The sequence below is a fragment of the Apium graveolens genome, chromosome 1 (genome assembly GCF_009905375.1).
Source record: "Apium graveolens cultivar Ventura chromosome 1, ASM990537v1, whole genome shotgun sequence".
Classification (NCBI taxonomy): Eukaryota; Viridiplantae; Streptophyta; class Magnoliopsida; order Apiales; family Apiaceae; genus Apium; species Apium graveolens.
In genome coordinates, this window is record NC_133647.1 from 65417635 (window position 1) to 65432724 (window position 15090).

At 36.2% G+C, this 15090-nt stretch overlaps 1 protein-coding gene across 1 annotated transcript; it reads right to left on the reverse strand.

Annotated features, from left to right (window-relative positions):
• Positions 1-9644: 9644 nt before the first annotated feature.
• LOC141719888 (ethylene-response factor C3-like) lies at positions 9645-10535 on the reverse strand. Its single transcript, XM_074522253.1, has one exon. It carries the CDS (start codon positions 10472-10474, stop codon positions 9821-9823), a length of 654 nt encoding a protein of 217 aa, XP_074378354.1. The 5' UTR covers positions 10475-10535; the 3' UTR covers positions 9645-9820.
• Positions 10536-15090: the final 4555 nt, after the last annotated feature.

A 15090-nucleotide genomic window follows, 5' to 3' on the forward strand; every position in this document is an offset into this window, starting at 1 on the left:
TACAAGAGTGCGGGTAAGGCATATTAAATCATCCCAGCTACAATTTTATTTAATACAAAAATATATGTGGTAAGAGAATTTTCATTTTAATTTAATTTTGTTTGGAACTTTCTTAAAAATTAAATAATGTGTAAATTATTTTAAAAAAATTATAAATTAGTTAAATTATAAATTGATGCTTCTAAATTCGACTAATAATAGTTAAATTTAGTGTCATGTCATTGATCCGTGTTAATAAGATCCAATGCACCTTATTAAACCCCTAAATAAATAATCTAACGGTGTACTCCCTCTCCATTCTCTCTCCCAGCCCCAGAAATATCACCTCCACAGTCCTCTTCCCCACTCTCTATCTCCCCTTCTCTCTCTTCATCCCTCCTTCTCTACTTTCTCTCTTTGTCTCTGCTTATAAACTATAAACACACATATAATTAACAACACACAGGCACATTCACTGTACACTATACAATTATTCTTGATTATTCCGGTCAGCTACACGTCCCATCCAACCCTAAAAACGTTCGGCTGCAAAAAGATGTCAAGTAGAAGGAAACTCGAATGCCATACTAGCAGCACTAGCAGCAGCTGGAGCATCCTTTCTATACATTTCCGGCCGACGAACTGCCCTGAAACTACTTCCGACGAGCATGTTAATGTTCTGTCTCTTTTAAATATTGATCTTATTATTGTATTACAGTACTTGTTAGTTGAGTCTTTTGATTGTAAATGTATATTGTTAGTTTCTAACTTAAATTTGCTGCCGGTTTTGCATCATTGGTCGGCGGTTCAGTACTTCAAAGCAAGAATGTAAAGATGTAATTCCAGGCATTACCCGAGAATATGTGAAGGACAAAAAAAGATATTATTTTGTTTATAATAAGAATTATATTTTGGGTTTTATTTTTATTTTTTTTTAAAATTGGAATTAGCTAATTCAACCGAATGCAGTTGAATTTAAAATCGTACTTTTGACCTTATATAGTCGAATTTAATTTGTAGGGGGCTTTTTAAAAAAATTCAGAAAATTTAAATAAAAGTGCGGGATTTTTAATTTTTTTAAAAGTTTAGGCTGGATTTTTTGAATTTTCATTGATATAAATACAACTGAAAAAATCGGTCGAATTTAGTATAAATACGACTGACCTACTCAATATCACTCCCATATGTATGACCAGTCGCAAAATCGGTCGTATTTAACTAAATTCAACCGCCAGCAGTCGAATTTAGTTAAATGCGACCGGTTTTGAACTAGTAGTATTTAGCCTTTTTCTTGTAGTGACACTTCCCCACGTTAAGGCTAACTCGGAGAATTATTCAAATTCCCTTCTATATATAACAATAGAGCGCCTCGTGCATTTACGAGGGCACGCCTTAGATTCTTTAAGGCCTTATCCATTAACTTCTTGTATAGATAAGGTTGTGCCTCCCCATATCTATAGGGCCCGCCTACTACTTTTAATATAAAAAGATTTACCTTATTTTTTTCTTAATTTTAGACATAAATATTTCAGTTTTTATTTATTCACCCATTTTGATCCGAACAAAATTCATAACAAAATTCATGCCCCTTCCATTTATTCTCGATCTTTTCCTACAGCTAATGTTTCACTCTGAAAATCCATCCATTTTTTAATAGTGAATTGTCTAATATGATTTAATCTGGACTAGAAAGATAATGAATTGGATCAATTAATATCTCTTAAAATTTGTATGAGTTCTTAGCTTGCTTAGTTAGAAAACATAAGACCAGTGAAAAGTACAGTTACATGCTAATGCACTTGTTAATTTTCAAAGTTAAATATATTATATAATATTACCTATTTAGTTATGTTTTAAAAATTATTGATTTTACGCGATTAATCGTTCCAATATGCTCTGCCAATTCAGTTTTATAACCCGATCGCTGCATTTTTAAAAAAATAATATATCCAGTTTAATAAATTAAATATTGTCATATTTTATGAAATACATTCGATTAATGTTCCGATTAATTACCGATTATTCGATTAATTACTAAAATATTATTTTACCAAATAATGTCGATTTCCGTTTTTTAGAACCATGCGGCTTATTAAAAAACCCAAACACTAAACACACAATTATATACTAATGATGCATGTTACCATTTTTAATTAAAAAGTCAATCACATAGCTTGCTTAATTAGAAACTATTGACTGAAAGTATAGCTAGAATTACATAAATATATATGTGTGTATCTGATTTTATATTTCTGAGATTATGACCCTTTACCCCTGCCCAAAACCAAACAATAGTCCTTTCGAACAGTTTAAAAAATATATAAATTGTAGTAACTTTATACTAATATTTCATACACAATTTTCGAAATTTAATAGTGAGAATAGGTCATCCGTCAATAAGGAACTTTTGTCTAAAGAGGACCGCAAATAATCAGGTTTGGTGTGCTCAAGTACCAACAAATTAAATAAAGTTACATCCATAGATTCCCCCCTAAGAATCATACTACATGAATAAAATGAAGTAATGTGTAATTATCATAAATTAAAGAAAATTTTCATTTTAAAAATGATTTAAACGGTATTTATCATGCATGTATATATCACTATATGTGTAAATGTCAAGAATGTGTTTTTTTGAATATTGGTAAGTTGTCAAAGAATTCCTTCAAAATGTGAATAATGCTTTCAACATTTACCATTCTTGACCATCTATAGTAGATGTTGTTGGACAAACTTAGTATTTTAGACTAAGTTGTGAATCATTTTGAGACTCATATATGAGTGAGACACATTATGTGTTAGTGGTGTGTATTTATTGGAACGTATTCTTCTCTTCGAGGGGATTCCAACGCATATTAACACGCTCAAAATGAGTAAAAGGTGAATGAGAACTGATATTCCAAAGTTTTACCTTTTAATATGAAAAGTGGTTTTGTACCACATCGAGAGTAGCACAAACCTATTCCTTAGTTTTTCTTATAAATACCATGTACCACATCGAAAAGAAAAATAAGTCCTTTCAAGCCTCTCTTTATAAATAGAGTCTTAGGGCACCAGTTTTATTAAGTCAAAGAAATAAGAGTCATCTCTTTCATTCTTGATCTCTTTAGTCTTAATTTTTTCCAATATTCCGGTGATAGTTCTCGGGCTCAGTTCAAGTTCGCTGAGAGTATATTCGATCTATCGATTATACTAGTATCTCGTTTTATCCTGGGAAGCAGGTCGCTAAACACGGATGGTGCGGGGCGAAACTGCTTTAAGGAGACAGTTTTCTGGACTCGAGATTAAATCCAATCTCTTTTTGTTTTCTCAAACCCTTCTCCTAATTTAATTGTTAATTCTTATATGCTTATGTGATTTAAGAATTAGCAATGTTCTTATGAATTAGTTATATATTCAATATATATATAATAATGTTGTATCGTACAAGATTGATAACAATCTTAAAGCAGTTTTCTTCAATTTTCATACTTTCTTGTGAGTAGACGCAAAGGTCAATTTGATTGTTTAAATTGGATTTATTTATGGGTATATGAGTGGCCATTATTTGCCTCATTAATTAAATTAAATTTAGTGCGTTAATTTCTTTGATCACTTGTTGCCATGTGCTTGAAATTAATATAAATTTGATTTTAAGTGGTGATTTGTTTAAGCATAACAGGTACGAGGCAAAAGTAAGCACAAAGTTGTTGGATAATTGGTTTCTTATAAGGCTATTGATGTTTTAATGGTTATTGATTTATGATCAACTTATATTCAAGTGGACATATTTGGTGACATCTCTCTCGGGTTGATCATTATAAATTGGTAGATTAAACCCAAATTTATAATTCGTCCATGTTTTCGCTATTAATGGATAGCTTATTATGTTTTGTTAACATGGTGATTGATTTCTTAATTCTGAATTGATTTTGGAATTATTAGTATACTGATACAAGAATCGTATATGCTATAGTTTACATGCGTGTTTGCAAGTTCATAACATGATATTGCTATGCAATTAAATGATATGGCTACATAAATGTGACCCTTCATGATGGAACTTGATTATTTGATGATTAATTATTTTAATCATTATTGAGTGATGATAAGGCATCAATTATTATTGTTTAATCTTTAATAATGGAGTTATATCACAAATTTGTAATACTGGATAGAATGCAGTAACATGTTTGTTGTTAAATAATGTGACGAGGTGGGCAGCTGAAGTGAACCAGATTTACAATTGCTCAGGATTCTCCACATTAAAAAAACCTAATGGGCCTGGAGTACAGGTTATGGGTCGGCACATAAATTATATTTTTCTGGTTGGATTTTTCCTCCAGTTAAATAGTAATTTCACGTGTTTGTGTCGGTCTGCTGCGGCAGTGATACACGAGCCTATTATAGTGATCCATATGATACTTAATACGGCGAATATTGATCTCAGTAGTTACGCTAAACTTCGGAGAGAATCCGAAAAGTTGTTAACCCTAACGCATCAGTTGATCAAGGATCACTGAATGTGGGATTATTGAAGATTTATATTCTTCCTTGGGCCTTTTATGGTTGTACCAGTAGGTGAGCCAGAAATGTAGGTTCGTATGAACCATGTAAATATTTTAGAGAAATTCGGTAATTGAATTTTTAATGATAAGAACCACGGGAAGTTCTTTAAACATGATATTAAAATCTTATAAGTTTTAATGAATGACGTAAAACCTGCTCAGATGAGAGGTAGTGACACGATACGTGTTTACTGTCTGGTTTGATAGTAAAACATTTATCACTCGTACTCGTAGTCGAGTCAATATTGAAGCTAAATAGAGAGATGTGTGCTCTATAAACTCAAGGGCAAATCCAACTTAATACAGATAATTAAGATGGTAGTGAATAAATTTGATGATGAATAATCACCGGGCAAATTCTGTTTGCAACGTGAATATTCATGAGGTCGTTGCACCTTACTCGCATTAAATAAATGAAGTAGATGCAGGCTTGAGTTGCGCTCTGAGAGAGATGCAAAACGATTGTGATCAGCTCAGACTATCACTGAATTTGAGGATATTAGTTACGAAGGGCTAATCGTTCCTTAAACATGATACCACAGAAGGAAATAATTAAATTTCCTATTAGTTTTGGAATATTTTCTGACATTCTGTAAAATATTAAAATTGTGGGGGTATCTAAAATAGAAAATTATTGAATTTTCTATGAATAGTGGAATGTAATGAAACATTCTTGAAAATAATTGAAATGTGGGGGTATCTCGAAACTTGATACCAATACCTCTGTTGGTAGCATGAGATCCAAAATCAATTGAGATATTTTGGATGGATACATAGACAATGGTTGAGTCTAATAATATCCGATATATGAATCTAATTTTTGAGATTCGTAAGAATACTATTACAGAGTTTAGGAATGCTTATGCGATAAGCTAGTAGATCCTAGTAGATCTGTAATTAAAAGTCATCTAAATGAACTTACGAGTTATTGGATGAATGTGATGATGAACCTGCAGAGAGCAAAAGACTTGGATAATTGCTAGTCCCGATTGTCTTGATAATTTGCTTGAAGGTGAACTCGTAAATTTAATAGAAGCAATGCGCTTCTCGTATAATTTCTTGATAAGTGAATATATCAAGAGAAAATTTGACTATTACTAAGAGTCAATAAATCAAGATTTTCTAGCACGTGTACTAGAAAATGGATTGTGCATGTTCTCTCTATGTTCTTTGTGGGGGAAAGGATGTTAAGAAATTGAGAGAGTGGTTCTGTTTGACAGAATCTTGTTTAAAAAATATATAGATCTTCTTACGAGATAGAAGCATTAGGACCCAAATGAATTTTTAAATTGGAAAAATATATCTGGGTCTGAAGGAAGTATAAGGTCAGACTGATACAAAAATATTACAGTCGAAAGTGATGACCTTATATAATTTATGAAATATTCTCGAGTTTTGAGAATAATGTTCATTAAGATGATACTAAAATTATCGTATTGTGAAATTTAAAAGTGCATCAATGAACATTGAGATGGTCTTTCTAAATAGATATTTGGAGAAATATCTATTTACGTGAACCCGAGAGTTGCTCTAGATAAAGCAAGAGTAGAAAATCTGTATTTTCGGTGATCATGTTGAGTGAAACAACATTGACACGAAATAATGGCATATTAAATTTGATATTGCTATGATAAGCAATGGCTTCAAATAAATGACATGGTTGCCATTTTGAGAACGCTCAAAATTGGTTGCTATGTGAATAAGGATTGCCAGTTTAAGGACGCTTAAACTCGGTAATGATGCAAACTGAAATTGTTGGTTTTTGGGACGCTAAAAGTTGGTAATATCAATAACAAGTGAAGCCTTAAGTAATAACTAGTAAAGTTATTTCATAAATGTGAAATATGTCAATATGAGATGTCAAACTGATTCAAAATCAGAGAATTGACAAGCGTGCATGTGTTATTTACACATGATATGCAAGTCATAATTGATTGCATGTGAGTGGTCTGATCATTACGAGAAGTAATGACAAGAGGATCATCTCTGAAAATCTTGATGAGATTGAAAAGTTTTATTTGAAGATTACAATCTTCGTGACTTTAAAAGTTTTAGATGATACATGTCACATGTTGGTGATGTGAATTTTGAAGAGATCAACGAAGCTAAAGTTGTCATAGCTGGAATGGATTTATATTTATCCAAACGTAGATGAACAAGGATCTCTCAAGAAGGATTGCAAGTCTGTTGTACTTTTTAAAATTGTACAAAATTAGACATAGGCTATACAGTTGGTAAACTGGGTAGATGCACGAGTACAATGGAAATTGGTCACTTGGAAGTGATTGCAATGAGATTTAAGGTGTATGATATGTGCTCGTGAGCTTGGACTGCAATACGAAAGATATCTAATTGTACTATGTGAATATAGTATGTAAATTAGATATTTGACTTTAAGAACTTAAAAGTCATTCGAGAATACATTTCACACTTAGCAGTCGTGTTATGGAAATCCTAAACTTAGCTCGATTCATGATGGAATACGAGTCTGGTGCATAAAATAAATGCAGTTAAAAGGCTGAGTAGCCACTTTGTAAGGATATTCCTAAATGACAAGGAAAATGTGTCTTCAATATGCATATATCGTATAATCAATATGCAAATTGGGAGATCACATTATTGTGTATGAAATGGTATGTCTCACATCTATGATGAGGACATAATACCATTAAACAACTATTCTCAACGAGAATTATCATGATTGACTATGTAAAGTCAAATGATAATGTTTGGATCCACTGACCAGATGGTTAAACTGAGTGAATCTGTTTAAGAGAAGGGAATCTAGTTAGACCGAGAGATAGTTGTCAAATCATCGAGAGGAATGAGCCTTGCCTATTACTTAACGGCGTCATGGTGGACACCCAACCTTGCTGACTGGAGATCCCAAGAACTTGGTTCAATGGGACAACTAAATCATGATGACTAAATCACTGTGGGGGTAACCCCTGGCCTATTTCTATGATGATGAAACAGTGAGACCCGTAAGGTACGAGGTTAAGCTTTATGCTTTTAATGATCTTTGACGAATACAAGGATTTCAAGTTTGAATACATAATATTCGGTTGAGTAAACGCGGGTTACTCTATAAGATAAAGATCACCTATGTAAGAGAGAAGTATGGCCGCTTCAAAGGAGAATTGCGAGGCACAATTCTTTAGAAACTCTTGCAGAACCAGGACGATGTTCCAGGGCCAAAATGGACATAATCATGAGAACTGAATGAGTCAGGAAAGATATAGTGATGAGTATGTCATCATTTACACAAACGGTCGAACAGTTCAAGGATATCGCGTCATACTGTCTACCAGTAAAGTCGATATACTTATTCGAGCGAAGGTTCAAGGAGCATTCTCTACCTATCGTATGCTATATCTGACCGCCGGAACTATCACCAAGTCAAGCTCCGCGTCTGTCTGTCTATGTGGTGTCTATGTGGTGCGTGCTACTGGACCATCAATCTCATTTGTGGGGGATTGTTGGACAAACTTAGTATTTTAGACTAAGTTGTGAATCATTTTGAGACTCTATATGAGTGAGACACATTATGTGTTAGTGGTGTGTATTTATTGGAACGTATTCTTCTCTTCGAGGGGATTCCAACGCATATTAACACGCTCAAAATGAGTAAAAGGTGAATGAGAACTGATATTCCAAAGTTTTACCTTTTAATATGAAAAGTGGTTTTGTACCACATCGAGAGTAGCACAAACCTATTCCTTAGTTTTTCTTATAAATACCATATACCACATCGAAAAGAAAAATAAGTCCTTTCAAGCCTCTCTTTATAAATAGAGTCTTAGGGCACCAGTTTTATTAAGTCAAGGAAATAAGAGTCATCTCTTTCATTCTTGATCTCTTTAGTCTTAATTTTTTCCAATATTCCGGTGATAGTTCTCGGGCTCAGTTCAAGTTCGCTGAGAGTATATTCGATCTATCGATTATACTAGTATCTCGTTTTATCCTGGGAAGCAGGTCGCTAAACACGGATGGTGCGGGGCGAAACTGCTTTAAGGAGACAGTTTTCTGGACTCGAGATTAAATCCAATCTCTATTTGTTTTCTCAAACCCTTCTCCTAATTTAATTGTTAATTCTTATATGCTTATGTGATTTAAGAATTAGCAATATTCTTATGAATTAGTTATATATTCAATATATATATAATAATGTTGTATCGTACAAGATTGATAACAGATGTTGCATTTCCATTATTATGCATAATACTGAAAATGATTTTCACTGGAACCTCCAATGACATGATATGATATTACAGATTACAAATGAAAAAAGATATAATATTAAATTGATACTTTATCGCTCATTTCTTTACGCTTTTCGTTTTGTAATATCTCTCATTCTTTATGTTTCAAAAAATTTCCCAAATAATAAAATTTTTATAATATAAAAATTAAACACATCCAGTACTTTATACATTATATATTAACAGATCTCACCACTTTATTCAATTTTCTTATTTTTCACTATTAATTTAAATTGTTTTCTTAACAAAATAAAGATTATGTTATTTGAATTCAAATACGGCCAAATACCTCGAAAATTTAAATTTTGGAGCAAAATAAAAATGCAGGTGTTTAGAAATCTTTTAAATGAGAGATACAGGACTTGTCTTGTTTTTGAAACCATAAAGAAAATTTAATGAGTTTTCATAAAGATTACTTTGCATAGTAGGCAAGCGTGTGATGTGTTCTCAATTCTGGGTCTTTATTTCTGCTTATTTCTTCCAATTTTGCATTTAAAATTCTTGTCACATTTGAATCTTACATTTGAATAACATGTTAAATAATTCAATCAAAGGATCTGAGTGATCTGACGTGGAAAAAGTATCACACCCCAGCGTTCTATATTATTTCCCAAACCTAAGAGCTGTACGAGTAAAAAATATTACCAAAGTACAGAAATCTTCCAGCAGCTATACCATTCTATCATGCATATTTGTAATTGGTGTGAATGTAGTTTTTGTTTATTGTGTGTTTATGGCCTGGCCGCACCAGCACGTATTATTTTATAAAAATGGAAAGTAAATACTTAAATGCATGGCACTAGTATTGAAAATTGCAATTGTATTTAACAAAAAAAAAAAAAAAAAATTGCAATTTTACATGGTCTGAGGATATATATATATATAGGACATGAAATCTGTATGTAATATCAGTTTGGGAATTGATCACATACAACTCATGAACTGAATATGACAAATTTAGGTTTACACATGCACGTCAGACGTTCTCTAAACCTTATTCATTGGGCCTCGGGCATTAACTGAACTAAAATGTTAAAGGTTACCCTGGAATAGATCTTCATCTGCAAATGTGAAAATTTCCTCCAAGTCCTCTACATGACTGTGGTTGTAAGCTTCCACATTTTTCATCGAGCCATTCTCCGAAGACGAGGACAAGAAAGGAGATTCAGGTTCTGATGTCATTCTCTTGGTAGTGTCATTCAAATTTTGGCTCAACTCTGGCGCCATTAATTGCTTTGGAAAATTAACCTTAGCACGCGAGCCACGAATCTTGAAAGCAGCTTTGTCATATGCCAATGCAGCCTCCTCAGGTGTGTCATACGTTCCCAGCCATATTCTAGCTCCCCTTTTGGCAGGATTTCTAATCTCCGCGGCAAACTTCCCCCACGGACGACGCCTAACACCTCTGTATCGCTTCCACTCCGGCTGCTTGGGAAATGAAAGTTCCTGTACAAACTCTTGCTTCGTGTCCGCATCTCTCAACATGTCTACCCATTCCAATGTATGCTCTTCGCTATGCAGACATTCTGTGTTACTGGCTGTACTGCCAAAGCTAAGATTTCGCTCATACACTAGACGGTCACATGATGAATTCATAGCATCGAAGTTGTCGGCATCTTCTAAAAGATGTTGACGAATGGATTCAAGTACTGCGAAATCGGGATCGGAGGAGATGTGTGAACACATTTTATGGCATTTTATAACCTAAATTTGAAATCGAAAAGTTCAGTTTTTCCTAACTAAATATTTGGACTAATCAAGCAGATGATTATTAAAAGAAATGAGAAGCAGTGTAGGGGTATTTATATGGGCAACCGAAGATCACTTTCTAAAAGAAATAATGAATAGAAAAGAATTATTTAGGCACGGTCACTTTCTACTGCATGCTTTGACTACGACTAGGCGCCAATATTATTCCCACGTTCGTAGTGTGTTGTATTTCTAATTAGGTTTGTTTACGGACCAAGTCAAACCAAGTTTTGACTGAATCGGGTTGAGTTTTATTTTTTTCTGACGAATCGAGCTGAACTTTCTTATCGAACATAAAATCGTGTTCGATCTCGAGCTCGTTAACTAACGAGCCGAACACGAGGCTGTTCGCAAACAAAAACGAGTCGGACCGAGCCGAGCCGTAACCGACTAGCTCTTTAAAAATTTTAAAAAAAATCAACCTTTATTGGCCCAGCCCAACTGATTTGGACCCAATCCAATTATAAAACTATTGTAGATGTAGGTTTAAATCATAACGTTCATTCTCTCTTTTTATCCCCTTTCATATCTCCGAAATCCCTAAATTCATAAATCCCATTTTATTGAGTAAACTAAATTCTTTAATTACTTGCCTATTCTGTTTTTCTAATTGATGAGTTTTGTATGTTTATTGTACGGTGAGTTTTGTATATATATGTGTAAAATACTTGATTTTGGATTTTGGTTGCTTGATCTTGGTTGGTATTTTGGTGATGTTTTTGGTGGGAAAGTAAGATTCAGTAACAAGCTACTCTCGAGGTCAGAAAGTATATTTTGGAATTCGGAAAGTAAAGTTGCGCTACACACCTAAAGTATATTTTGGAATTCGGAAAGTAAAGTTGCGCTACACACCTTTGGTATCAGGTATGTAGGAGCAAGGATGATTTTGTATGTATCTATATGTATCTATAATTATCAAAATATTCTGAAAATATTGCATTCTTTTCGATTTTTAACGAGCCGAGCTCAAGTCGAGCGAGTTCGAGTTGAGCTCGAGTCGAGCTCGAGTCGAGCCCGAGCCGAACATATAAAAGCTCGGTTCGAGCTCGTTTTTGTTAACAAACACATTTTTGTGTTCGAGTTCGACCTCGAGTTCTTAACGAACCAAGTCGAATCGAACTTGTTCGCGAACCGTTCGTGAACAACCCTATTTTTAATTAAGTATTGGGGTTTCAAGAAAGGATGCCCGGAAGAAAGAAAGTATCGTACCATCTTATTATTAGACACCCTGCAGTTTTTAGATTGGACAAATGATAATAGTTTTATACCAATATGACTTAATTCCAGACCCTTAAGTAAAAAGAAACATCATACGTAATACTCACCCGATAATACATATAGCTCCTGAGAGGTCTGGTCCTAGAAACCTAATTCCATATAGCTCCTGGAAGGACTAGTCCTGGAATACAACTCCTGGAAGGACTAGTCCTAGACTCCTAACTCCATACAGCTCTGGAAAGGACTAGTCCTGCATCCTAAATCAATCTACTCCCGGACACCGCCAGTCCTAACTAACCTAGTCCCAAAAGGACAACCTTGACGAATCCCAGCACGTGAGACACTGGCCCAAGCACATGATAGGGACAACTGCCACACATCAATCGTCGAGGCTCGTGTCATAGGATCCTCAGAACATTCCTCGACCAGTCCCGCACTGACACGTGTAAAGCATCCACTCCAACCAGGTGTCCTCCGCTCCCAGAATCAAGGGCTATGATTTAAAGGTACCAACCCCAAAACCCTATCCTTGGGCTATAAATAGCCCAAGAAGATAAGGTTTTGGGGTTAATCACTCTCTCATACTCATATACACACACAGCCACCCTGCATTCATATCTATCTTCATCTTCCCCAAAAGCGAGTTCTTACTCTCACGCCGGAGGCGCTGCGGGACTCAAACCCCCCTTCCGGTGTTGTTTTGTAGGAACCCCACCACATCTACACCTCCACAGCGGCGAAGGATCCAGGCACGGAGTCGAAGAAGCGGCCCAACCACCAGGAGTTATCATTTGGCGCTAGAAGGAGGGGCTCTCCATTTTTGGGTCTCGGTGCCCCTGGATTCACCTTTATCAACAAGATCTTGAAATAGTCCATTTATTTAACTTGTAAGAATCTCAGCAACCAAACTCTTTCATAAACATGAATGTTGTTGATTTAAGCCACGTTTGTGTGTTCTCGTTATCTTAGGCCACGTTTGTGTGAACCCCGTTTCGTTGATTTAAGCCACGTTTGTGTGTGCTATTGTTAGCTTTGATCATTTTAGAACCCCGATTTTGCTCTAGTTTGGATATTACATTTGTGTTATAAAACCCTGCTATACTTGTTCCACTACATTGTTTAGTAGTCCCATAAGATTGCTTAAATTAGTCCCAGGAAGCTATTTGTTAGTACTTGTTATTATTCTAGGTAGTTTTCGTAATTTTCAAAAACAACCTTAGATCGATACTTTCTGTAGCATATTGTTGTTAGTTGTTGTTGGTATTGTTGAGAAATGGCAAGACCAGGAAAGCATACTTCTGGGAGACCATCTGCTAGGGCTCAGGTCCAGGAGCCGGACCACTCCTAGGCTCTCGATGCAGGAGCCGAAGTGTTCCAAGAGCAACTATTGCAACACACTCCCGTTATAGAGAGAATTGTAAACACCAGGGATGCCAGAAGCCTTATTGAGCTGAACCAATACAAATACACCAATGTCCTGGTGGCCGAAAAGCACATGGCCAACCTTACCAGTAATGAACTAGCAGAAGCAATAAGGCTCTACGGGCAGGAGCAAACCCGGCTCCAGGAAGAAGCCGAACTTGAGGAGGAACCGGAGGAGTCCGGGGACTCCCAGCAATCTAAAAGATCTGTGTTTGACCGAATTGGAGCTAAGGGAAATAAAAGCAAGAAGGATCAATGTAATAAGAAGGATGCAGAAGCTGCTAAACAGAGAAGGTTGGAAGAGGTGCGGGAACAAATCAGGAAAGAGAAGAAGCAAAGCTTGAACTAAAAATCCAGAAAAGGATGCAGTTAGAAGAAGAAAAGCTATTGGCCAAGTCTAGGAGCAAGAGAACCCGGAGAGACCCTACTCCGGAGTTGATCTCTGATGATGAAGAGGTAGAAAGGCAGAAGGAACTAAAAGATATGATCTATTAATTGAAAAGAAAGATGGACAGAGATTCAGGAGTAAAAATTAGAGAAATATTAACTCCTTTCAGCCACTCCTTGGAAGTCATTCCCCGGAAGCGGAACTTGAAGCATTACAACTTTGACTCCTTTGATGGTCTAGGAGACCCGGAGGAGCACCTGAACTACTTTGAGCAGCTAGCACAAATATATTACTACAATGACCTGACAAAATCAAGGCTCTTCGCTTCAACTCTTAAGGGAGGGGCCCAAAGATGGTTCAGCAGGATCCCCTCCCGCAGCATCCATAGTTGGAAGGAGTTCCGCGCTTCCTTCCTCCGGAGATTTTGGGCAAACAAAATGCATGAAATGCACATGTGTCACCTGGAGACAATCCGGCAGCATGACAACGAATCTCTCTCTGCATATATGCGCCGGTTCTAGGAAGCAATCAACAAAGTCTCGAGTTTGGATGAGCGGGAAGCTTTGAGCATTTTCAGGAGAAACTTGGACCCAGAGCACAATGAGAGATATATCTTAGAATTGATCACTAAGGAGCCGCAAAGTCTGGCAGCAGCTTACTCCATGACTGCCAGATTAATAAAGGAAACCGATGTGCTCCAGGCAATGAGGATGACCGGAATGGGGGGTCCAGGTGCAAAAACACTTACGGCTGACCGAAAGGTGGTTACCATCAGGATAAGAAGTTCAAGAAAAACCAACAAAGCCAAGAAAGACAAACTACTCCAGTTTTTCAGAGACTTGGTCCTAAGCAGAAGTCAAAGAGCGATCCAGGACCCGCGAAGCAACCCCGGGAGCCAAAGCAGGAGTCGGACTGGACTCCTCTAACCATGACCCAGGAGGAAATCTTGAAAGAGGTAAAAGACAAGCCGTTCTATTATCCTCCGAAGCCAATGTAAACTCCTCCGGAGAGCAGGCCCTGCAATAGACAATGTGATTATCATGAAACCCATGTCCAGAAGACCGAGAATTGCTTATCACTCAAGTACTTCATTGAGGACCAAGTGAAGAAAGGAAATATGAACAAGTACTTAGTCCGGGACAGCAGCAATAGGGGAGAAGCTCAGAAGAGAGGAACGAATGTAGTCAACATAGTCCTAGGAGGTTCCCACTCCCCACCTCGGAGCCCGGACTTCGGCAAAGAAGTGCTCTCAATCCAATCACTCCCAGACCTGGTGATATCCTTCAGCAGTAAGGACTATGAAGCAGTCAACCCTTATCACAATGCAGCCTTAGTGGTCACTTTGGACATATTTGATAATGAAGTAAGAAGAATGCTCATAAACAATGGTTCCTCAGTAAATATTCTCTTCAAGCACACAGTGGATCGAATGTAGTTAGGGAACGTCCGCTCAAACGAGTGCCGGGAGGACCCACTCTATGGGTTCGGACACAACTTAGTCCCGATTCAAGGAACTTTATATCTA